The sequence below is a fragment of the Plectropomus leopardus genome, chromosome 6 (genome assembly GCF_026936395.1).
Source record: "Plectropomus leopardus strain MGB_pleo_1.0 chromosome 6, ASM2693639v1, whole genome shotgun sequence".
Taxonomy (NCBI): Eukaryota; Metazoa; Chordata; class Actinopteri; order Perciformes; family Serranidae; genus Plectropomus; species Plectropomus leopardus.
This window is the reverse complement of record NC_142181.1, coordinates 32,943,968-32,970,780: the sequence shown is the minus strand read 5'-3', so window position 1 is coordinate 32,970,780 and position 26,813 is coordinate 32,943,968. Positions and strand designations below refer to the sequence as shown.

Sequence of the window (26,813 nt, the reverse complement as noted above, 5' to 3'; positions counted from 1 at the left end):
TTGATGGCATTAGTGCAAGAGGAATTTAGTGAATTTTATCTACAAATATATATATATATATATATATATATATATATATATATATATATATATATATATATATATATATATATATCATCATTATTAATAATAATATATGTTACCATTTATTTTGAAATTTTGCGGTGTAATAGCAGAAAAAAAGATTCATAACATCCTACTCCCCGTGTTGTAGCATTTTTAAGACTCTGAAAAACATTTTTAAGACATTTTAATGACATTTAAGGCCTTATTTTTAGATTAAAGAGTTCAATGCATTTTAAGACTTTATAAGGATCTGCGAGAATACGAAACCAAAATTGCACCAGAAATATAAATTCAGGTAATAAAAAGACAGAAAATAGTGTTGTAAGTGGTTGATCATGTATCAACTTTATTTAAATACTTCAACAACCTCACCTACAGTGTACAGTTAGAAAACTCCACTCCTCCAAAGACAGGATACTGGTCAAATTTACATAGCAAGAAAAAAAACTTACAAAACAACAAAGCCATAAAGGAAAGAACAAATCAACAATAACTTTCACACTTGCTATGGCTGACACTCAGCCTCCTAACAGGCTTTTTCTCGACCTGACAGGAGGGAGTAATAGTGGATCTGTTGTTAGTTTGAATCTTTTACACACGAAACCAAATAAAAAAATAAGTCTTTCTCCTTTCCTCACACTGTCACAGGCTGCCTACGTCCCACTGAGGCCAGCGGCAATCACATATTCCTGACATCTAAAATGATTCAGCTCAAAACAAAGGTCATGTGAGGAAGTATATTTACCCAAGTATAAAAAAAATAAATTAAAATGATCGACATTTATACACAAGACGGTCGATGACAATCCTGACAACTTCTGGAAACTTTGTGAAGCACCTCGACAGCAACCCTCACTGAAATCAGGCAACACGGGAACAAGTGCTCGTCCTCAAACTGATTCACATGCTGCACCTGACTGTTTATGCTCTGGAAAAAAAAAGGATTTAAACTCTCGAACTGTAAGTCCATCCTAAATTGACATTTCCTTAACAAAATATGCACTTCTTTAGCTGCAAGCCTGAGAGAAAAATCATGTTCGTTCTGTTTTGTGTTTTCAAAACACAGGTTATATTACAATGTACGACGGAGGATTAGGGCCATGTTAAAGAAAAAAAAAGTTTGATTTTGAGAATAAAGTCAGAATGTCTTGAGAATAAAGTTGTAATTTCAAGAAAAAAAGTTTGTAAAATTATGAGGAAAAAAAGGATTACGAGAATTCAGTCGTAGTTTAACGAGAAAGAAGTCATCATTTTATGAGAATAAATTTGTAATATTACGAGAATAAGGTCGTAATTTTATGGGCAAAAAAGTTATAATTTTATGAGAATAAAGTTGTATTATTATGTGAAAGGGGATATTGTCTTACAGAAATAAGCATACTGCCAGCAAACTATAAAATAACGACTTTATTATCATAAAATTACAACTTTTTTCTCATAATATTACGATGTTATTGTCAAATTCTCAAAAAGAAAAAAAATTCCTCAATGTTGCCTTAAAACTCAGCTGTAAAGATGTGACATTTAAACGTGTTTCTCTTTATGCAGACTGACAGCTGAGGAAGCACCTGCAAAGATTAATGCAAGATTCATGCATTCATTGAACTTTAGGTCCAAGTCTAGTTTATGATTGTCACACTGTCAGCAGCCACTAAAGCCAAAATCTTTCAAATTGAGGCAGCAAATGATTCCATCCACCAACCACTCTCTGAAATCTGCAGTCCTGTTCATTCTTACAAAAACAATTAACAAAAACAAAGTAACTGAAAGCTAAAGGCTAGATGGTGAATCCTGAACGAGTGAATTAAAGTGTCCTATTCTTACTTAGGTGAAAAAACAACTGACACTGACTATTTACAGGTTTAACCTTTCAAATAATCCTTTCAGCAGAGAAAAAAAACTCTTGACTTATTTCACATTCTCCTCTGCTGACCATCATCTAAATAAAATCTGCCACCGGAGAAGGATGTTTGTCATCAGTCAGACCAGCAGGGTCTCTTTTTCCATCTCTTTTACCTTTAAAGAATATTGCACTTGCAAAAAGAACCATTAGTTGCCGCACTTTCGTTGATTTTGTGAAGAAATGTTTTTTTCTTGCATGCCTCTACAGTGAACAGAGGGACCAAAAAAGGCAAAGCTTCTTCATGAGTATAAGTTAACGCACATTTAACAGAAAAGCTACATCAAAACATCTTTTTACAAACTCTCACACGACTCGTGCAGTACAATCCCAGTCTGATTTATCACGCATATGCTCAGACATTCCCAAATACATGCATTTTTGCTTCATGGTTTCAAATACTTTGTCTATGAGTAACACGCTACTCAGTTGCACGAGACTACTGTTAACGTGTCAGAGAAAATGCATGTATTTGGGAAGCACTGAGCATACCACTGGATAAATGAGACCTGGATTAAACTGCATGAGTTGTGTGAATGTATGTTTGAATATAGTTCTGCTGTTGATGTTTACTTCACTTCATGAAGAATGTTTTTTGGGTTTTCCGTTCACACTTTGAGGCATGTGAGATAAACAAAGCTTTCTTCACAAATTCAAGGTAAAGCTGGGTGAGTACTCCACACACAAATGTTCATTTGGCAAGTGAGGTATCCTTTTACAGCTAGAGACGCTGTCATTTATGAACTGTAGGCTCTCAACTTTCACAGAAATGATAAAATTAAAATGTTCACGTGAAATCAACGAGTGCTGAGGGGGAAAACTGAGGGAGAAGGAGCAGCAGCTGAGTAGTGGTTAGAGCGGCAGTACTGAAAGACCACGAATCACTTCCTGTTTCAGTAGAGTTACCTGTTCTGGCTAAGAGCTAAATACCTGAAATGAAACAGTATAAGAGCAGCTGGAGGAGCTGCAGACAATAAAAACATTAATACAGCTCTCAGAAGACACAAACAGACAGTGCAAAGAAGTAGAAAAATAAATACTAAAAAAAAAGCTGAATATAGATTCAAGTTCAGGTATTTGCAATCTGCAGCAAATGTGAAATTGTGAATTATAATGAAAAAATGTCTGCCATATGATAAAACTTAACAGTTTGCACCAGTTAAAGATGTGCAAAGGAAGTGATAAAGAGGGTCATTGGTTTCTGAAAGGCAACAGTGTCAAAAGAATTGCCTCAGTGCTGTTTATTTACTCGCAAAAACACCACAAATAGGAAGTATTTTGTTTAAAAAAAACTGATGAGAAATCTTTTTAACTGCTGCCAACTTTGACTGTCCAAAAAAATATACAGACAAGCACATCAACCATTTTCAAGGTGAGGAGAACATTTAGGAAATGAAATGAAGAGGATGAAAAAAGTTGTGAAAGCTAAAACGTTAATTCCATATAAATGTGTTGCTGCTGCCGTCTGAGTAACTGTTTTCATTAAGCGTTGAGATGAAGGGAATACATTTATTTATACATCAATAAGTTTGTTTAAAATAGAGCTTTAGAGATTAAACTTTAAACCCTTCCCATAATAACCCACAAGTCTTTTATAGAATCTGAATCTGCAACACTGTGGTAAAGTGTGTGTGTGTGTGTGTGTGAGAGAGAGAGAGAGAAACATGTCGTGAGACGTCAGTTCGTCTTCTTGACTGCTCTCACAGGCAGATGCCTCAGTGCGCGTTTTTTCTCTTATTCACTGATCGGTTCAGTGTCCAAAAATGTTAAAACAAGCCAACGGCCAACAACATGGTGGTTTTCGGGCAGCCGGGGGTGGAGGTGGGGTGTCACTGGCAGAAGGGCGAGGCTGTGGGGTCAAAGCCTTTAAAAACGTCCTTCAGCGAGCCGTTGTCCTGCTCTGTGGTTGCCTGGTCGGACTGCACTGGGCTGTTACCTCCGAAGGGGCTACCCGTCCCGCCGGCTTTTGCCGCCTGCTTCACCACGCCAAATAAAGAGGATACTGGGAGGTTGTGGACCCCCGCTGGCCCCTGATCCCCAGCGGCTCCTGGAGCACCCTGACCTCCAGCAGCGGCTGCGGCGGGCCCTCCTTGCGCCGTGGAGTTCGGCGAGGGTGCAGGCTTGGGTCGGGGCCGGTTATAGCTGTTGTATCGATCAGTTCCTTGCTCTGTACTTTTCTCCGGCTCTGGTTGGTCCAGCGCGGACTTCCGAACAAAGAGGGGCTCCTTGGACTTGGGTTTAGCTGCTGGGGGGTCACTGGGTTTGGACTCTGTGCTGGCTGCGTTGGGGGAGTTGTTCGAGCCACTGCTGGTACCAGGGCTGCCTGGTTTGTTAGTCCGAGGGTCATACAGACTGATGCTGCTCAGCACGCTGGCGCCCCCTGGTGCCCCAGCTCCCACACCGCGGCCTGCCCCACCCGAGGAGAGCAGCCTGGGGTCGTAGGGGGCGATGGTAGGGGGGGAGGAGCTAGATGTTGTTGCTGGAGAGGTAGAGGAGACAGGAGGAGGCACAGAGTCTGATGGTTGCTTCAGTGCTGATTTCTGAGGCTGGAGACGGGGGTCCGTGGGGCCCTTACGGGACACACGGGGGTCCACAGGCTTTTCTGCAGGTGGAAGAGGCAGTGGGGGAGGGGGACCCAGCAGCGACATAGGGGCAAGAGGAGGGGAGGGGGTCTGGGACGGGCTGGAGCCAACAGTCTTCAGGATACGAGACAGCAGCTCAAAGTCCGGGAGGGAGGAGGAGGCAGCAGGAGGGTCCAAGGAGGGCGGGGGCTGATGAGGAGGAGGCTGCTGAGAGCGGGACAGGCGGGGGTCTACGGCGGAGACAACAGGAGGGATGCCTGGTGGTAGTGGCAGGAGGTCCTGCTTTGGGATAGGGAGCGGGAGGAGATCCTCAGGTGACCATGTGATGGTTTTGGCAAAGGCCGGCATGTGGAGAACAATATCCTTCTTGATGTGGCTGAACTGCTGCAGCTGTGAGCGTGGGTCCCTCAGGGCCATACCCATGAGCGGGTCCAGGGGGACCGGCACTGGCTTGTCCCTTAGAACCCGTTCTGTCTCCTCCTCCTCCGCCGGGGTTGTGAGCGGTGGGGGCTTGTAGACCAGAGGTGGCTCAGGTTTAGGAGCTGGATGGGAGGTGGATCCCGCTGAGACCGCAGCAGCGAGCCGGGCTAACCGGGGATCTGCGGGCGGTCCGGAGGAGGATAAAGAGGGCATGGAGTGGGCGGAGTCGGAGAGCTGAGCCGAATCCGCAGAACGTGCTAGCCGTGGGTCCCGAGCCAAGCGGGGGTCTGCCGGCCGCGTCGGAGCGTGGGCAGGAGAGGCCTTCTGGAGGCGAGGGTCACTCGGGGGGCCGTCGGATTTTTGAGGAGCCTGTGTCTGCTGACGGAGCGTCTTTAAGATGGAGGTCACACTACCACCGCCGTCCTCGTCCTCACTGGAGTACCAGTTCCCTGAGTCACCTGAGAAAGGACAGACGTGTTTAGGAGTTTAGGAAATGTACTTCACACCAGACTGATTAACCCTGAAGGAATCTTTAGCCCTTAGGGACCGCTCTAATATTACACACACACTTAAATCGCTCTGCGGACAAAAATCAGGCTTTAAAAAAAATTATATATATACATATAATACATTAATATTTTTCTAACCAACATCAGTCCTCATCATAAATGCCAAATATTCATTAATTTTCAGAATTTCAACCCTTTAAATGCCAGGTTTTTGTCATGATGCCACTATAGGCCTATTCCCAATGGGAATGGGAATGGTTCAAACGGCATTCACACCCAGGTCAAATGACTCTGCAGCAGACACAGGTTTTATCGCCTCCGGCTCCGATCGGCAGTGATGGGAACGCAACACCCGGGTGAACGTGGTAATTTCAGCTCATTAACCGGCGAATGGCAATGACACTCCGTCAGCAATTACTGTCTGTTTCCTCTGATGCAGCGCTAAAACACCAATTCAAATACATCTTCACCAAGATTGAGAGGGGGACTTAATGAGTAAGAGATAAATAAAAAGAAGAAACCACTGAAAAGTGTTCAAAGACCTCCGTTCCTGCTGCTGTCTGTCTGCTGTTTTCCTGTTCTCCTGCCTGTCCGTGACGTCGAACAGACAAGCACATACATGGAAACACACGGACACACACACAGGCAAGCTGACGAGAGGCTGACTCGCTCTCCAGCGGTAAGTTCAGTGGTAGTGGGAATACAGCCATTAAGCAGGTTGACCTTTGTTCAAAACACCTGTGTGCACCCGCTAATTGCGGTGGGAATGAGCTTCATGTTTTTAAATGAAAAAAATAAAAATGAATTATTTCCAATATATACTACCTGCAAAGTAGTTTTTTTGATGATCACAGCCTGGGATATGTCAATTAATTGCAGCAATATTGACTGTTACAGTGCACCTAGTGAAAAATATGTATTTTCTACATATGCCAAATATGGCAAGAATGACATCATCAGGTAGAAAATGTGTAAAAATGACAAATTCAAACGCAAAAGCTCAGAATGACACTCTGAGTAACACAATGCATGTTTTTATGCTTTGATGACTTTGGGATCAAAATTTGCAGTGTTAATGGGTTTCATATGGTGCATTTAAAAAAAAAAAACCTAAACAGTATGAATGTAACTATTTTGTTTACACGGTGTATTTTAGACCAATTGTAGAAGGTGAGCTGGAAATTCCAAGAGTCAACAAAAATACACAATCTTGCCAAAATGTATGCCATATGCATGAACACAGCCAAAATGATCAACAATGAAGAATGAAATGTGCCAAACAGTCCCTAACGGTTAATTAACACACACAGGTGCAGATGTTTTTTGTTTACCTTCAGTGTCTGCTCTTTTCTCTGCTCCTCCCTCGGCCATCCTGCGAGCTCTCTCCTCTTCTTCCTGCTGCTTCTGTTGGATCCTCATGAACAGGACGCGCTGCGCCGGAGGCAGGAAGTCAGGCACTGACATTCCTCCCTGATTGGCTGACGCTCCATTAGCAGAGCTGTCTTGACCACCTGACTGATTCCCAACGTTCCCTCCTCTCTCATCCATGCCAGTAAAGCCCTGGTAGCTGTCACCTGAGGGGGAACAGCGAGTGTCAGGACAAAAAAAACTCCCAAAAATACTGTGGCATCAATGACGTGATCGCATCGTTGATTATTAAACTTCACTCTCACCTTCTTGCACCACCCCCTCCATCTGCATCCCATCCTGGTTGAAGAAGTTATTGAAGAAGTTTCCTCCACTTGGAGGAGGACCTGGAGGCATAGCACCTCCAAGTGGAGGGCCATCACCAGACACAAACCCTCCCATCATAGGCGGTCCGCCGGGGCCCATGTTGGGGGGCCCCATCTGCATGTCTGGAGGCATCATGCCTGGGGGAGCAGGGAAGCAGGGGGGTGGGGCACCAGGGGCTCCTGGGGGTCCAGGTGCTGCAGTCTGACCCTGGGTGCTGCTGGGAGTCTGGCCCCTGACAGAGAAGGGACAAAAGGAGTTAGGATTCAGGGAGAGGATATTCAAAGAGACTTTAAGGGAGAAATCAGGAGGAGTTAACCCTTTGAAAGCACAACAAATTGGCTAAATATCTTTAAAATAATTTAACATCATATTAAATATAAAATTAAAAGAACTATAAATACAGTTTTCTGGACTTTTTCCTTTTATAAATTATCTAAGCCTCTATTTTGATGATACAGGAAACAGTATGGCACCCACTTTTTGTTCCCAAATTTCCCTATTACAGATAAACAGTGCACTGACATTTGTTTCTGGAGACAGCAACACAGTAACATAAACTTAGTAGCCACTACCACTTTGTAGTGTTAATTGTAACAGGATTTATTTTTCTATTACTTTGTTGTATGATTACACTTGTTCACTCCTAAAAGAGTTATTTTAGAAGTGCTACGGATCTGAATTATTTAGTAATTTAGTTGGTTACATTAAAAGAAACACTCAACTAAAATTGTATTTTTGAGTGGTAGTCACTCATCGCCTGGAGGCTGCAGTGACACTGTAACTGCTGCCATCTAAAGGATAAACCAAGAAATACACCTTTCAAGCCTACGGAGAGTATTCAATATTCCAAAAAACGTCTCTGTGGAGTGTTTCTTAAACATGAGGACTTAATGAGGACTTATTTGACTGTTGCATTTTTGATAAGGTCACCAGATGAATTTTCTATAATGTAAATATAAAACGATTCCGTTTATTTTGTGATTTCTTACCTGACGGCCAGTTTCTGAGCAAGCTGTCCCGTCGGCTGGACTTTAATCTCAAACAGCGACGGGATCTTCTTCCCTGCGCCACCTCCTCCTCCTCCTCCACAGGGAGGTGGGGGGCCCATGTGGGGAGGAGGGCCACCCGGATTTGGGGGCATGCCTTGGAAGGGAGTTCCATCAGGGCCAATGACAGGGGGACCAGCACACGGGTTAGGCATAGGAACTGGCCCTGGTACTGGGGGACCTTTGTTGGCAATGGGCACCTGGTTAGGCCCAGGAAGACCCCCAAAGTCACCCGCCACAGGCACGCCGAAATCACCGGCCCCTGTGTTTGTGTCGACAGGAACAGGCCGAGGAGGGGTCGGGAGGAGGCCGACTCCAGGAGGGGGTTTGGGGAGAGGGTTGATCCCCTGCTTTTTCAGCTCCTCTACCTCCTTCTCATCCTCAGCTCCAGCCTCAGCATCCTCTGCCAGCATCTAGAGAACAAAATATCCACCGATAAGTTTAGAGCCAAAATATTTTCTCAAGGTGTAAAATATGAGCTCCTTGTGTCAACACCTTCACCCACAAGCTGTATCATTTACAAAGTTTAGAGAACCTGAATGAAAATATAAAACTCATAGAAAATATTTTTCGGCTGACAGAGTAAATGTCCAGAGTCTGGGTTCATACACAAGTTTACTAATACATTTCCACGACTTTTCCATGACTCTGAGGCATATTTTCAAAACCATACATTCTCTGACACGACCATCGATAATCATTTTTTGTAAATTACTATAAAACAGCTTTTTAAAAAATATATACTGTATTTAAAATAAAGAAGAATTCAGAGTTTTCCTTGGGTGATGTGAGGGCCTAAGGGCAGAGGGATGTCGTACACTGTGAAGCCCTCTGAGGCAAACCATGTTTTGTGATAACGGGCTCTTTAAATAAAACTGACTTGACTAGAACAGGATCAGAAGTGAATATTTAAATATTACTAAGAGACTATTTGTTATTTATGAGAGGGGAGAGGGGTGTGAAAAAAGGGGAGGTAGGTCTAATAATTTTTAAACACAAAGGAGAAACTTAAGTTTTGTTGTTTTTTTATGGCTTAAAAGAGGGGCATACAACTTTAAATGTACTATATTTTTTTAATACAACAGGCCTTAATGTTTTCTTTGAAACATTAAAACCCTGCAGGATAAGCAAATAGCTTAAAGAAGGGAGAGCAGTGTTGGAGGATCTTACCTTGTTGAGCAGGTCCTGGGTGTCATCACTGAGGGCATCGTGGGAGAACATGCATTCATCACCGTTCACACAGTTACCTGTGGTGTGGAACAGCTTACAGGGGAATTCACGTAGCACCAGAGTCAAGGAGAAACACTCACACACACACACACACATGCAAAAAAAGGCAGAAATAAACACAACAGAAAACTAAAATTGACCCTTATAAGCTAAAGGCAAACCTATCACATTTTCAGTCAGATGGAATTTGCTTTATGTCACTTGTAAAAACTGTCAGCTTTAATATATCCATGATTGTCCTGTGCTAATAAAGAGTCTGCCATTGTGGTCTACAGTGAAGGATATCATGCATGTAAGGACAGTGGTCAGCTCTGGCACAAAACCCAGTGATGTAGAACTTGCACAGCTCCTTCTTTTTTGGCAGCTCGATGTCATGGCTGAAGTTGCAGTGGTCCCCCTGAAGAGGGAAAAAGTCATAATGAAACATGACATGTTAGAGAGAGCTGCATATAGACAACTTATAAACCAGGGAGAATAAAATGAACAAAAAAACACCAGCTGTTTTAATCATGCTTTGTTATAATGTTTTGTTAACCTTTATGTGGAATGGTTCCTACGGAGTTACTGTCATCATGCTGAACTCATCTTGCTACAGCTCACTGGGGCTAAATTTTTAAATCATTCAAGTTCAACTGCATATTAGACCATGCTGTTGCCTGAGGCTATTTGTAGCTGTGTAGATATGCTCCCTAAAACTTCTGAAAGAACTTCAAACAGCCTTTTTGGAGAAAATGTATTTGCATTTGACCTATTGAAAACATTCAAAATGATCATAGTGTCCAAACTTTTGATTTGCCGACCCCTACTAAACAAAACTGTACAAATCACATATTTGTTCTGTATGTTCTTGACTGTGTCTTGAATGTGTTTATTGTATGTTTAATGTATGCACCAAAGACCAAAGCCAATTCCTTGTAAGGGAAAACCTACTTGGTTGTAAATCTTATTCTGATTTTCAAAATTCACTGTGAATTTCTACTGAGCATGGGGGGCTTTGGAAAAGCAACTGAGTAAAGAGGATGGACAAAAATCATTTGCATGAGGATATACAGTGGAAAGCAGCCAGCAACCTTAAAAAGTGTCAAAAATCACAAATTATCCACAGTCCAAACTGTAACTCAGCAAACATTTGTGCAAATTTACCCAGGTGCATCGCCCCTCTATGTAGTACTTGCAGATGGCCTTTCCTTTCTTATCCTGGTGCTTCTCGTTCTGATTCCTCCTCCCTGCTCCTGGTCCATCGCAGCCACCTCCGTCCTGGAATACACACACAAACACAAACCACCAAAAAATACATGTTAACAATTATTTTGAGATTTTATGGTGCAACGTCAGAAAAAACAATATCTAGAAATTCCTACTTCCCAGGCCTTAGCATTTTGAGATTAATACACCAAATGCCTTTAAAGACTTTTTAAGAATCTATAGGAACCCCGTATGATCACAGAATTACAAAAGCCTTACCCCATTGTCCATGTCCCCGTTGTTGTCGTCATCGCCCATGTCGCCTCTTCCTCTCCCGCGGTTTCGACCCCTTCCTCCTCTGATCATTCCGCGCCCTCCTTTACCCCTCCCTCGCCCGCGGCCACCTCTACCTCCTGATGCAGAAATCAAAGAGAGTGAGAGTGAGTAAATTTTTGACTGACAGAGTAAGCCTGTGCTTGCTGTGAAGATGAGTGAGCTAAATTAAACTTTATTTTTTTCAAGATAATAAAGGCACACACACAAACCAGGAGCAAACTCACCTCTGCCTCTGTCTTTGACCTTCTTGTACTGACTGAGTTCTTTAGAGTAGTCATCGTAGTCATCCTCCCCCATGTTGTCATAGTCATCATCTCCATACTGTATGGACAGATTCAACACGTGTCACTCAGTACGTTTACATGTTGTTAGAAAAAGCAGAATTTATGTATTAGTCCAACTAAAATTGGACTTTTAAACTGCATGTAAACATGTTAGTCTGACTGAAATCAGACTAAATAAAATGTGTCAAAGTCGGACTGACACACTCATGTAATGTGATTGGAAGTCCAACTTTTCCGTCCTGTAAACACTTCAGTCGGACCTTAACTGGACTCGGTGTTCTCCGCATGCTCCTAGTTGCTGCACCAGCCTCCCTCGGTGGTTAGAGATAGGGACTGTTTGTTACTTATGAGGGGGAACGGGGTGCTTCAAAATGGGTCAGGCATTTCTTTTCAAAGTAAGCACTGAGGATGGACTTGTGTTTTTAATGTTGGCTTAGGTGAGGGACATACAACTTAGTATTTTAGTAGGCAGTATTTTATTTTATTTTATTTATAAGTCACACTCCAGCCACCCCGCTCCTCTGATAACGTAAAGTCCCTCAAAGGGGTTTGGGTCAGGTTTAGGTAGGAGTAACAAACATTGTACTGCCGTGTACAAGGCCGCAGCTAAACATTGATTTAAGTGAGCACTATATTTGAATATTTGCTCCTCTTTACCTTCCACACCAGCTGATGGACGCAGCAGTAGAGCAGCTGCTCCACTGTTCAGTGTTCAGTAAAATGATTGTTTTTCTCAAGGAAGTCTGGTTTTGTTTTTTTTAAAGATTATTTTTGGGGGATTTTTCCTTTATTGACAGGACTTAAACTGATACTGATTACTTTTTAGGTGGGCCTTTTTAATTGGATTACAACAAATGTATTAAGGTAGAGTTTGCTCAGCGCTATTAAATCATATGTACATGACACAACGGTTTTCTACCCCAATGTTATTGTAAATAAATATTGATTACGTGATTCAGACTACAGCAACTTGCTGAAAGGGGGCATATCGCCACCATCTGTGGCAAGTTGGACAGACTTAGATCAAAAAACTGATTCCTCCTGGTGCTTATGTATACTGGGACAAGGACCATAGTCCAATGAAATGGCCTAATTGAGCTACAACCGTAGCTCGACTAAACTGTGCGTAAAAACATACTGACTTAATTAAAGCTTCAGAGAAAACAACTTCAGCCTGGGCTACACTGCCTGCACGAGCAGGGTGTTGTTGTTTTCAGCCCCCATGTGTAACAGGTTTTCCACAATCAGTACAGACGCTTAATGTATGTCAACTACTTTCTAGGGCTGCCCCTTGAAAGTCGGAGACTCGAATCATCAGTCGGAGACCACTCAGTGGACTGAGATTGCTTAAAGTCCAACAGTAGGTTTTCTATTTTATATTTTGCTAGTCAACGTGCTGTGCAGACATTTTGGTCCCCAGATTTTGCTGCAGAGTAAGTACTCTTGACTTTCATGCTACTTTTTAGAGCTGCAGACACTCTTGCTCATTAGTGTTGAATTTGCAGCCCACAGCAACTTTATACAATTAAGTCCCTGGCTTTTGTTTGATATCTGATCTCTGAAAAAATGGTGGTTGCCCATTGCTAGCACTGTTTTTTTTTTACTGTATTACGTCCCACTGAGCCCTGTTCAAACTTTAAAATCTTACATGGAAAACAAAACAAAAAAACCCTCACCTCCATGTCTTCTCCGTAGCCGTCTCCATCGTCATTGTCTCCTCCCATCTTTCCTCCACGACCTCCTCTTCCTCGGCTTCCTCCTCTTCCTCTCCTCCCTCCCCTCATTCCTCCACGGCCTCTCTGGTTTTTCATGCGACCTTTGCCCCCTGCAGAGTCACAAAGACAAATGAAACGACAGCGAGCAACAGAGTCAGTAACGGATCTGTGGAAGTGTCAAATAAGCTCCTTTGTCTGTCCACGAACATGAAAATGAAACTGAACAGCGGGTTAAAGGGCAAACTCACAGTAATGAGTCTGAAACCAAGTTTCACTCACATAGTGACCCATTTCCTTTTATGACTAAATAAAGAAATACACATATGAATGTACTTTAGGAAAAGGAGGAGGACGTTTCCGCAACATCTGGCCTTCAATGCCATTCTGCTATCTGGTGTATTCCAGTTTGGGCCCTTTATCTACTGTTTGAGACTCACTGAGAGCTGGATTAAACCCCAGCTTGACAAATATTTGACATGCTACAAAAATAGTCTCTTTTTCTTCTTGATTGACTTTAACCCATTTGCCATGGACTCACCTCGTCCACCACGGCTGCCTCCTCCTTCCTTGGCCTTGCGGTACTGATTGAGCTCCTTGGTAAAGTCGTCGTAGTCTTCATCGGCCATGTCCTCCTCGTCCTCTCCTTCAAAGTTGTCATCTTCAAAGTCATCGTAGCCTCCATAGCTCTGCTTGTCCATCTTCATGTAGCCGCTTTTCTTTGAGCTGCCGTAGCCCCCATGAGACTAGAGACAAGTAAATGTATATGTGTAAACTACAAATTACAAAACATGGATGCCTGACACACATCTCCCCCCTTTGTGGCAAAGAAGATTTCTACAATCAGCACAGTTTCAAGGTGGTCACCTGAGATTAGTGTCACCAATTCAGAATCTGACCTAATGTCTCCCCTTCTGTTCCTGTTGAGTAATGGCATGAAGAGTGTTTTTCAGAACATTATGACATCGCACTGAAGCCGACCTTTGACCTCTTGGATATAAAATGTCAGCATTTTATCATTTTATCCTCTGAGACACTGTTTGAAATTTTGTCATAATTAGTGTAGGAATTCTTGAGGTATCGCCATAAGTGTGTTTTGTCAGGTAAGGAAATTCGCTCAAGATGAAGTTGAGATTTTGTGTTAATGAGAAAAGGGTGTACGGGTGACCTGAAATCATATTTCCTCCAGCCACAGATGTCACTGGTGCGGAGGTATAAATACTGATCAAGACTGTAACGCAAGAGAAAGGCCAGCTCTTTGGACTTACCGAAGGGGGATACTGTGGACTGTACTCTCTGTACTTCCTCTTCTCACTGGGACTGTAGTCAGAGTCATCACTGAAGTCCGAGTGGTCGTCATCAGAGGATGCATGACGCTGAGCGGGAGCGAAACATAAAGATTTTCAGAGATTAAGTGTTGGAGATAAACCGACACAGGTTTATCTTTTTAGATTAAGCGTGCAATAACTTGGTGGGTCTGTTTCAGTTCCACTTACTTTATGTTTGGATTTGCGTTTCTTCTTGGACCTCCTCTTCTCTCTCTCTCGATCCCTCTCTTTCTTCCTCTTCCTCTTGCGTCTATGGGATCTCTCATCATCCGAGTTGCTGCTGGCGTGGCGTTCCCTACTTCGCCGAGGTTTCTCTCCGGGCCCTTCCCCTCCTGCTTCACCTCCTCCGCCTGCTTCATCGCCGCCATCTCCGCCTCCTCCTCCTGCTGCTGTGGACGTCCTTCCACCAGCCTCCTCCTCCTCCACTTCCCCCCCATCATCCTCTAGCTCGCCTTCCTCCAGCTCTCCATCCTCTGGCCTGTGTGTGTAAAAAACACACATGGAGGGAGTTATAGATCTCATCTTGTCCTGGGCTCAGTCTTCCAGAAAGATCCTAAGTTGTGGGACATAAATTAACAAATGCTAAGTGTATAATAAAATTATAAAAACCAATGGAAAAATTAGCTTCTAATTTTTTTTCTTTTCCAATGGTCCAATGGTTCCAGTGAGGATTGGGAAGGTTGACATTAACTCTTTAGTTCAAGGATTATTTATCTATCCAGCGGCCCCACATTATTTCCAGTTTTGCCAGTCAAACCAGAGTTTAGAAAAGTTATTTACTCATGAAGAATCATTTAATCAAAAAACATTTTAACATATAAAAGCTGACTGAAGCATGATTTGGACTGAAATACATCAGGCAGGTGTAATAATTGTTTGTAACAGCTCATTGGGGGAAAAAAAAGAAAAAAAAGATTATATCTGCCGTAGTTAAGAAAGTCAAACTAAGTTAAAGGGACAGTTAACCTGAAAACCAAAAAAAATATATAATTTTCCCCTTACATGGGGTGCTGTTTATCAATTTGGATTATTTTGGTGTGAGTTGCGGCTTGTGGTGCTAAAAGCGCCAAAAAAAAAAAAAGAAATTCTCAACAGCACCACATACCAAGTGCCATGTAGTTATATTGAAGAGAAGGCAGACATCGCTGCAGCTGTTTTCTCCAACACCCAGCAACTCACACCAAAATAATCTACACTGATAAACAGCACGCCATGTAAGAGGAAAAATAGACATTTTTTGGTTTTCAGGTGACCTGTCTCTTGAGCAGCAATCTTTGATAAATGGATCCTGAAATTCTTTGAACGTTCTCCTTCTAGGACATTTTGCTTTCTGTCGTGATTTCTTTTACTAAATAGCACTACTGTACTTTGGATTTTGAATTTCAAGAGAACATCTGACACACTGTGTCCGGGGTGATTCGTGTCAGGGGTGCACAAAATCCAAGAGTGTGTTTTTGTTAGTACCTGTGACTCTGACAGGGGTATTTACACGGCAGCTCTATTTCTCACAGATGTTTGCCTGTTTAGAAAAACATTCTGCCACAGAGAGCCATACGTCACATATAAATCCACTTTACAAAGGACACATGAAAAAATATCTACACAGACTTGCCTAATACTGAAAATCGTACCAGTGCAAAAATATCCAAATGAGCTGAAGACACAATAACAGAGATTCCTTCAGTTTGGCCTCCTGTACACACCCGATTGTCACTGGCTATGGTTACATACACATCAATATTCCCTTATTATTCTGAATATGACAATATTTTAAATTTGATGTGGGTCATGTAAACCGCATATTCCATTTAAATATTCCAAATTAGGACATTTTCTAACTTCAGCATTTACCAATTAAGACGTGTGGGATATGTCGGTAATATTCAGGTTTTAGGATCATTATCTGGACATGTATACAGCCAATTCAGAATATGTGTCGCAATTGTTTTGTTTTGTTTTTTTTGTCGCAGTTTGTGACATACAGCCTCTCATCTGTTAATGTTCAGTGCTGTGGGCTGTCATGGATACACTGTGGCAGGAGTATTGTCTTTTTTGGAATAAGGGCAAAAGCTAGAATACTTTGTGCACGTAAACGTACTCAGTGTCATCAGTCAAACAAGCTGCCACAGGACAATAAGATGAAGAGTTAAAAATACACAAATTTATGCACACACACCACTATACAATATTTAAGGGAGACACATGCAATTCTTAATGTGCTGTTACTGGGGTCAACTGTCTGGGCAGGGGCCTCACGTGTGGCAATGTGAGCAAAACCATGAGATCCTAATTGACATGGATCACATGCAGGCCTTTTCCTGCAGCGACTGCTGGCTCTGGGGGAAAAAAAGGGGGGGGGGGCTCAACAGCAATGAAAGCTGTTCAATTTAAACTATGTCATGGTTATATATCCAGTTTGGGAAAATCGTATTAGTTGCAATAATCATGCAATGCATAAACATTAGAATGTTTTGCGTTTTCCTTCTCCACCAGACACTATTTTCTGGGGAAAAAAACAAAAAGAAAACGGTGCCAGTTGTCTCAGCCATACATATGACCAAACCAGGGTTCCTGCAGCTTAAGGCAAGGTAGATTTAAGACTTTTTACGATTTATTTGAATGCCACTTGGAATTGTATTTAAGACCAATTTTCTAACAACCAAAATTAAAGAGGGGCATTTTTATATTGCCCAATTACTTATGGTAGCATAAAACATGACTTTTGAAAAGAGAAAGTCAGATGATCTATGTTAAATGTTGAAAAAATAATCATTTTTAGAGTCGAACACAGCCGCGAAGACAGCGAACATATGTTATCATTAAAGTATCTATGTAGTTTGCAGACAAATGTGGGAAATATCTGGTATTTCTGGACGATTTTCTGGCCATTTTGTGTTTCTTTTTCTGCATGAGAGATTCCACAATTTGAATTCCCATCATGACCATGTTAAGGAAATAATTTAACAACAAAGAAAATATGTTACCCATTATTTTGAGATTTTACAACATCTGAAAAAAACAATTCATAAAATCTTTCTTCCCATGTCTGAGCATTTTTTTTAGACTTTTTTAACTTTTATTAAAGACAATTTAATACAAATTACGGACTTATTTTTGGATTTATTAATCAAATGCCTTTTACGATTTTTTAAGAATCTGCAGGAACCCTGGACCAAACATATTTTCAACATTGTTATCTCTGCTATTTTTACTGGCAAGAAGTTGTTTATTATTGGTGGCACAGGCTAGAATAGGGATTCAATTTTAATAAAAATTGAAGAGACAAAGTTTTTGACTCTCCCTATTTGAATAATTAGGTCCCAGAGGCCCACACCTAAAGTAGGCCTGCAAGTGCAGTCTGCAGCGGGCTGGGAGTGAGTCATGAGGCCAGAGTGATGTGAACAGGACTCACTGACACACTGCTGCCTGCTTCTGTCCTACGAGGAGCAAACAGTGCACTGAGACACAGCAGGTGGTGCGAATCGTCAAACCTGCTTTGAGGCAAAATGTCAGCTGCACTGTATGTGCATGCTGCACCCCAACAAACCCTCTGCACCCCAGCTCCCTCTGGGACCAGAGTAAAAAAAAAAAAAAAATCAGCTTAATACTCTGTGCTTCATCGACAACAACATGTTTTTCTGCAGAGCAACACCACCACGACCATATGGCCATACAGAAACTTCCAGCTACCAGTGAATGCTACTCATCACTTTATATCCTTGAAAAAAAAAACAGAAACAAATTCAAAGTTTACTTTACTTTTTAAATGATCATGTTTGAACACTGTAGGGACGTCCTATGAGAGGTTGGTAATGTAAGAATGTTTTTAATGAGTCTTAAGCAACTAAAAAGACTGAAACTACTTGGGCCCTGCTCCAAGAGGGAAGTTTACTAAGCTGTGTGTATAACCTTACCCAGACATCATCTCCCTCCAGATCTGAGCATGTCTTTTCTGCAGCTGTTATCCAAATAATATAAAATAAAGAAGAGGTTGCTACTGTGCAAAACAACCTGCTATCTGCTGCCTGTTACACAGCACGATCTAGAACAAACCACATGTCTTGTCATTTGGGCTCATTTGATTTTGGTCTGGGACAAAAGCCAGAATGAAACCCAAAACTTGCTACACTCTACTTTGAATTTTCCCAGCTACTTTTACCATCTTTCCTCGGTCATTCAATACAAAGCAGCTGCAAAAATATGAATATGTACAGATAGTGTTGTGTTTGTAGTCAATATTGGCTCAATACAAAAGCTCAGTATCAAACTGCATTTTTCATCACCATAATTTAAAGGAACAGTGTGAAACATCTAGGGGAATTTAGTGGCATCTAGCTGCGAGGGTTACAGATTGCAACCAGCTGAAACTTCTCTGTTAGAATTCAGTGAGGGTCCATTGTTCAGGGAGGTTTTTAGCGGGAGCCGAATCATCTGCAGAGGACTCTTCCTCTCAAAAACAAACAAACCAGATATATTAAAACCAGTAAAAACACGAAATAAAGCAGTTTCTTATTAGTAAAAAGTCCACAGTTTTCCACCACTGCTCATCGGGGAGGGGCAGCTGACTGCAGTGGCTGACACAAAAACATAACTGGCTCTATCGAGAGTAAGTAGCCCTTTTTACACAAAGATTGAGCTACAGAGCCACTACGAAGTCCCTTCTTCACACACATAACCTGACCTCAAAACGTCACACCTGTCACACCTATGATCCTGTCTTGCTGGCTGTCCCTTTTACATAGACACCATTTTGGCATTGTTACAATCTCTGTTGTCAGCTCCAAGGCGAGACAACTCTGTCACCCCATTCCACCATCATATGTTTTACACAGAATGCTGAGTCACCATAACAGCGCAATATTCCCACCAGGAACAGACAGTGTAAAGGGGGCTACTTTTCATTTGTTTGTTCGAGATTACTGGAGAAACATGGCAGTGCAACATGGCGGATTCTGTGGACAGACAGGGACCCACACCTTTGTAGATATAAACGACTCATTCTATGATAACTAAAACACAACAATTCTTGTTTTCAGGACATTATAAACTAAAGAGAACATACTTATAATATTATATTCCATTTCTACCAATATATCCCCCTAAATCCTACACACTGGACCTTTAAGATTAAAGATTAGAGATTTTTTTTTTTTTATCTCCGGCGTCACTTTTCTAAACTCAAACAAGTTCTTTGTTCTGCACAAGCTACCAACTTTAAATCCAAACACCCCAAATTCAGGAGTATCATCTCAACAGCCAAGTCACTCCTCTACTTCATTACGACGCCAGCCTGTTAACCCAAACCTGTTGGGCACACAGACCTGTGGCAAGGAAAACTCTCCTGAAACAATGGGGGGGCTCTCTATCATAGCACAGGGATTTCACTGTATTATGGAAGCAGGTTTTTATGAATAGTGTCGCTGGGATTCACCACAGGCAGAAGCCGATGGCCTCTGCGGTCTATCCAGATACTACACACACATCACCTGCTGCCAACAATGTGCCTGATGGAGGAAAGACTTACAATGCAAACAGACTTCTCTGTGTTCGGCCAAGAAATTAACAGGTCAAGTCAGGGTGAACTTGTGAGTCAACAAAAACTAAACAGACCTGCAAGAGGAAAATTGTTATTGTCTTAGTTATTGATTAAACCCCACGCAAGAATTAATGTACTGCAGTAAAATCCAGGTCTGTGCAGTGCGTCATCCATGTAAACTGTGCCAAACAAGTTTCCATTTACAACCATAATTGATGGTAACATCTGTGAACATGCCCTACCAGCAAACAACTGTGAGAAGATCAACAGAGCACATTAATCTATTAAGAATGATTGAATCACAGGTTTTACCATGCACTTTGGTACATTATTAGCTCAGTGGATGAGTCCATAAGAACTAATTCTATAAGCAAAGGGCCATGATTAAAATGGGGAATACTTACTGTGTCAGGGTTTCTTCACATTTTGCACTCACAATCATTGAAAGAGTTTTTTTTTTCTCTCCTAACCTTTCAGGGACTCTAGTGGGGTTTGTGGGAAATAAATGGGGCCAGCTGAGAAACATAAAGCACATTTGCCAACTGGGGGGGGATAAGGGAAGTTTGTGTTTGACTTGAAACACTTTTGGGATGCTTTGCAGACGTTTTACACTTTGTCTTTGGGGGACTTTTGTGGATGTTTGGGACGAGTCAGTGTGGGCACGACTGTGAATAAAAGTGATATGTTAGACAAATGACAGCACAAACGAGCTAGCTAATTTAACCGGATACAAAACTAATAAGTAGTTACTAAAACATCAATATTCTTTAGAACGACTAACTTATCAGACTTGAGGAATCCTAAAAAAATCTCAGGTGGGTCAGGAATCGAATTGAGCTTTCTTGCGAGTGTTATTTAAGCAGAAACACGACGACCAGAGCACTATTGTAAGTGCGTAGCGCTAAGTAAGCGACAAGTTGCTTTCAATATGCAACACGTTTACATCAACGGAACGAATATATTAAAAGATAAGTTATTAGCCCATACTGATCGACTGACATTCACCGAGCCGGTAAGAGAGTATTAGTTAATTTAAATCAACGACTCGATGGTAATTCGCCATTAGCAAAAACATTAGCCGTTAGCTTACCCGCTCTCTCTCATGTATTCGTTGCTAGCATTAGCCGACAGGCTAATGTTGCTAAGGTAGCCTGAGAGTAGGCCCGTCGTCAGCAATAAGACAATCGCTTGGACTATTTTTGTACCTGAGACATTACAGTTGTTGTCAAAACACGCTCAATTAATTGAATTAATATTAAACTAACAATGGGCAAGTAGATAACCGTTGCTTTATGCTCGTTGAATTGGCGACAATGGCGGTAAATTGTGATTAATCAGCTGTTTCGACCTCGTCTTTTTTCCCTTCAAACAGCTTGTCTTGAGTCGATTGATCGTTGATTGTGATAACGTTAATAAAACACGGGGAATAACGTTATCCCAGGTGCTATTTGGCCTCCCAGTTGGCGGTGTCGTGTCAACATGGCGTTCTTTACCTCTGCACTCCAGAAAAGGCGAGTTTAATCCCTCTGACAGAAAAAGAAAAAGAAACCCCGGGCTTTTTGTGTAAAAGCACAGGACAAATAAAATAATTTCATTTAAATATGATTGTAGAATTACTCGACCTTTCGTCAGTCAGGAGACTGTTGTGTTCGTGGTTGGTAGTTGGGGAGTTTGGATGGACAGTCATGCTTTCCACAGCCATTTCCTCTAGCTACATTGAGGTGCAAAAAAATTACAACTCGACACTGGAAACTACTGGCTTATGCGTCACTTCACTAGGTTCTACTTGATTTTGATTTTAGGAAGAGTTTCAGTTCATAGTAGGCAATGCTCCACTACAGTTGTAAGAGAAATATGATGAAATTGAATCCTGACGTTCTCCGTCCTACAGTTGCGATGTGAAATGACGACTGACAGACTTAAAATGGCCGACTGTCTTCTCCAGAGAGAAAAGGGGCGGGGGAGGGCGGGATTATCCGAAGATGACATCATGACGGATGATGCGCTTGTACGCTTCTCACGGAAATTACCGAACGGGGAATGAAAGGGTAAAATGAGCCCCCGTGTTTGACTCGCAAGTGCATTTGCAGAACAAATAGTTATATCAGACTATTTAAATAATTACAGTTTATTTCATTTTACTTCAGTAAAAGTACACAAGCAATTCAGGAAAATGTTAGAAAAATATATTCTGTGACTGTAGGAGGCGTATCTGTTTTTTATTTATCAGAAGAGAGCGGTGGCTTGAAAGTGACTTCGTCCTTTTTTGTTTGTTTTGTTTTGTTTTGTTTTGTTTTGTTTTGTTTTGTTTTGTTTTGTTTTGCCTCCCAAAAGCTGCAGCCTCCTTGAGTCTTGACTTTGGGGAAATGCAAGACCCTCTCTCCACCATAAATTAGATGTCATTTTTTTAAAAAGGGACCCTTAGGCGTTTGAAAGTTAAAAGTTAAAGACAAAATCCTAGAGCTGAAAAAAAGAAAACGGTCTTTGTTACTTTGTTATTCTTGTCATGCATGCTAGTTAGTGCAAATATGTATTTTTTGGAAAAATGTTTGAATGAGATGGAAAATAAAGTGATTTTGATGAAATATCACTACTTTAAGGTCAGATGTGGTTATGTTTTTGGTCTGATGAAAGCATCCATTCCATATATTGTGTTCAAAGACTGCTGGAAATTTGAAAATCAATAATTTCTGTTTTTACAGCTTCTGTGTTGTTTTCTTTAATACTCATTGCCAAAATAAATACCAAATGCAACTATTTTATATTGGTATGCTCTTTTCCTTAGCCAAAATTAAAATCACAAGTCCCTCCCTAGTGCTTACATTTTCCTTTTACATAAAAAAGGTAACTTTACTTTTTGAATCATTATGCAAATGTAAATAGAAATGTAGCTGGACCACCAGCAAGTTACTGCAAAATGTAGATCACCTTTAAATGGGCAGTCACACATAGATATGTTGGAAAATTAGTTAATTGTCATTTATTTTCTGATGTATCTAGGCTAAAATTATAGAATTTAATGATTTTTATTTCCAAAATATGACCTTTAGTTTCCAAATTGCAGTTTCTATCTTCACTGTCCATTTGGGGTTGAACACTTTCCCCTTTATCAATTAGTTCATGTGCCAACTTTTTAAACATTTTATAAATTATTAATAAGCTCCTTGCCATTATGTTTTGCATTTTAAAACAGGAAAAAAAAACTGAACAATTGTTATTTATGTAAAGTATAATTTGAACGCTCAAAACACTCTCTTTGAACAACTCTTTGAATAAACACTGACCTATTAACCTTTTATAAACAAAACATTTATTTCCTGTTCTTATACTATCATCTTCACTGTGGTGCCCCGACACCATCAATATCTCATCATGGAGAGTTAGTGGAGTGGAGAATTTCTCTGGTGCAGTGAAGCAAATTGGTGTAGCAACAAGTTTAATTACATGTCATTTACTCCCCAACACATACATGTATGGTATACTTGTAAGAAGACTGGAGACCGTCTCACAATAGGATCACTCCAGCTGCGAATGTGGGCCAGAGGCGTAAAGTAGAGGATAAAATGTGGGGCAATGAACCCTTTTCTACTTCCTGTAGGGAAGAAAACATGATTGGATTTACAGTAGATACAGAAGCATTTTTTAATTTATTTTTATTTTTTGCCATATCTAAGATCTTAAAGGATTAAAAAGGCTTTTTTCCCCCCTTTTTTACAATTTTGTCTGCATTCTTTTCTGTGTTTTTCAAATGGAAAGATAGTCTTAGCTGTGCATAAGAAGATCCCACAGCCATCAAAGCATAAAAACATGCATTGTATCATTTCTGGGTGTCATTCTGGGCTTTTGCTTTAGAATTTATGATTTTTGCTATTTTCCACCTGATGATGTCATTTTCACCATATCTGACGTATGGAGAAAATAAATGCTATTTCCACTGGGTGCACTGTCACAATCAATGTTGCTGCAAATCACTGACATATCCCAGGCTGTGATAATCAGAAAAAAAATCAAAATGAAATAATCTAAAAACATGATGTCATCATGACAAAAACCTGTCATTTAAAGGGTTAATATTCTGACAATTAATGAATATTTGATATTTATGATTACAACTGGTGCTGGTTAAAATGTACTCAATGAAAGTAGAAAATAATATTAATGTATAATATTCTTTAAAGCTTGATTTTGAAAAGCGCATATTGTGTGCAGAGCAATAGGAGTGTGTGTAATATTAAAGCAGGCACTAAAGGGTTAACTTAAGCAAAGTCTTTTGTGCAGGACTTTTTCTTATAGCAGGGTATTTCTGCGGTGTGGTATTGCTTCTTGTACTGAAGTAAAAAAAAACAACATCTCAGTTCTTCAACCAGCAGGTGTCACTTTACTCTAAAACAAGACAATAGAGCAGAAATGTTTGTCATCAACCTGCAGACATCTTGTCTCAGAATCATTAGATGTGTAAACAAATCTCTTTAACTCAAACTCTTAAGTTGAATTTTTAATTTTACTGTGTCTGTTTGTCATACAGTGTATACAGTTAATCTTCCAGTGCTCATGCATGAGAGCAGGAAAAGGAAAGTCTTCTTTTTTATATATATATATAAATTAACTCATTTTATTGGTATCTAAATATACAAGCTAGACAAAATGATGGAAATGTTACACACGGCAGCTAAATACAATTCAGCCATCATTAGTTTCATTATTTACACCTGTGTTGTTCCCACTGTGACGGGTCAAAATGTCTTCTGTGAGGACAGCATATTATGATCATAACTGTTCTACATTCAGACTGCTGAATTACAGCATCAGTCAGTGACATTACAGAGATGTTACTGCCATCTACTGGTAAAAAATAACACTGACCTGCAGCTGCTTCAGCTGACAGCAGGTCAGTTTAAAAAGTGACATGAAATATTTAAAATACTTACCAAAGCATAAAGCCATGGTACAAACTAATAATAATAATGATAGAGGGCATAAAACTAATATGATATAATACAATATAATATACAGATCCTCTCTGATCCTTCAATCACAGACAGAATGTATAGGTGATAAAGGTGTCACACCACGTCCAACAAGTTTCTGCATATTACAGTGAATTAGTAGGAAATCTATACCGATTTATTGTTACTATAACAACAACAACAAAAGTTTAAATCATGTTTAAATTCAGCGATAATCTGACCTCTGAGAATGACATAAATAATATCTAAAGTTTACTAATAGAGAATTATCAGCAGATAGTTACATGTTTTGATCATTTCTCAGGTGGATGAAGTTTGGGACTGAAGTTGTTCTTTTTCTTATTAAGGCTTTGAAAGTTCACTTGCAAAAGAATCCCGAAACTGCAATAATGGGAGTAATCTCTGGAGATTTGAGACATATATATTCTGCTTCCCACTGCCCTGCTTTCTTTCCTTTCGCATTCTCCCTCTCTCTCTCTCCCTCTCTCTCTCTCTGCCAAATACACACCTCACACTCAACTGCCATACTGTGCTCAGTTGAGTCTTCATCTTCCTGTAAAGCAGACTTAATCTTCTGGGTGCACAGCTGAAATGCTGCTGCTTCACATCAGCCGTCTGCTCTTGGACAAACACCACCAGGGCTGAAAGGACACAACGTTATTCATCTGCTTCACCAGCATTGATATCAATGTTGTTCTCCCGCTGCCTGACTTTGTTTTATTTCACAAGAGGCTATATGTCTGCGAAATAGAAATCATACGCCAGGGATACTCAACTTAGAGCCAGCGGGCCAAATCTGGCCCCCGATAGGATGCCAGGTGGCCCCACAATCATTTTCTAATTCACAATAAAAATAAAGTGATTCACACTGGGATTTGTTTTTGTACTTTCAGTATAAATAAAGTGCGAGAGTGCATAAACCAGAATCAAAATAGAGCTGTTAATAAAAAAAAAGTGCAAGTTGAGGATCTCTTGCAACCCCCAGCAGAGGTCCTAGCTAAATCCTTAATGCCCTAAAATTATCCTAAAATCCAAGAAATGTCCTAAAATCCAAGAAATGTCCCTATCCTGCTGAAAAAAAACAGATTAACCAGTTTAAGATGGTTAAGCTGGTTGTTTTTTCAGCTTGTTTGACAAGTTTAAGGCATATTTTTGCATAATTTTTGATGGTTTAGGTGGTCATACCAGTTTGTGATGGTCATTTTAACTGGGTTATCCATTGAAGTTCCTGTAAGATTGAAACCAATTTAATGTCCTTGAGTATGGAGAAATAACAGCTTCATGAGGGGGAAGCATTAAAAGCAAAAGGCATGAATCAGTTAAGTCTACTTGTCATATGTTATGCATAAAGATAAATATGCGCAGCTTGAAAGGATGGTCACACCAGCATGTCAAACCATCAAATACCAACAAGAACTGAGTCAGGACCATCTAAGACCATCTTCAACCAGTTAAAACCAACTAAAACCAGCTACCAGCATAAGCTGTTTTTGGTTGTTTTTTCAGCAGGGCCAGAAATGTCCTAAAATCCTTGAAACATCCTAACATTTGAGAAATGTCCTAGAAGTCCTAGAAACTTGTATGGGTCAGCTGTGGCTGGCCCCTGGCCCCCTGTCATTTTTCAAAATTGGCCCCCAACGCACAGCAAATTCAATATTACTGTCATGTACACATTTGCCCTGCTGTACCTAGTCAGACCTGCAGTTTCTTCTTGGCAGCCTTGATCTTATGCAAGTTGCTCCACAAAAGACCAGGGTGCACGGGGCCAATATCTGGTATGTGTCTGTCTCACAGTAGACCAGGACTCATAGACAGACAGCTGGTGAACATTTGTCCCACTTTCACTATGGCTCTCTCTCTCTCTACATATATATATTCACATCGTTAAAAATAGTGAAGTCAGTCAGATTATGTGGGTTTTCCACAGCTGGTTTAAACTGATATATGAGTCACCTTAATGGTTAAAAGTACAATCCAA

General features: G+C 40.8%; 1 protein-coding gene across 2 annotated transcripts; it reads right to left on the bottom strand.

The window, feature by feature from the left end:
• Nucleotides 1-385: 385 nt before the first annotated feature.
• zc3h4 (zinc finger CCCH-type containing 4) lies at nucleotides 386-21,826 on the bottom strand. Of its 2 annotated transcripts, none has more exons than XM_042486391.2 (14): nucleotides 21,491-21,826; nucleotides 14,501-14,810; nucleotides 14,273-14,380; nucleotides 13,546-13,750; nucleotides 12,969-13,117; nucleotides 11,233-11,329; nucleotides 10,952-11,085; nucleotides 10,631-10,744; nucleotides 9,773-9,884; nucleotides 9,428-9,537; nucleotides 8,201-8,670; nucleotides 7,151-7,443; nucleotides 6,809-7,051; nucleotides 386-5,426 (listed from the first exon to the last, which is right to left on the bottom strand). In XM_042486391.2, the coding sequence occupies exons 1-14, from the start codon at nucleotides 21,568-21,570 to the stop codon at nucleotides 3,796-3,798; spliced, it is 4,056 nt and encodes a 1,351-aa protein (XP_042342325.2). In that variant the 5' UTR covers nucleotides 21,571-21,826; the 3' UTR covers nucleotides 386-3,795. The 2 variants fall into 2 exon arrangements, with proteins under 2 accessions (XP_042342325.2, XP_087935413.1); XM_088079287.1 differs by lacking the exon at nucleotides 21,491-21,826 and adding an exon at nucleotides 20,273-20,600.
• Nucleotides 21,827-26,813: the final 4,987 nt, after the last annotated feature.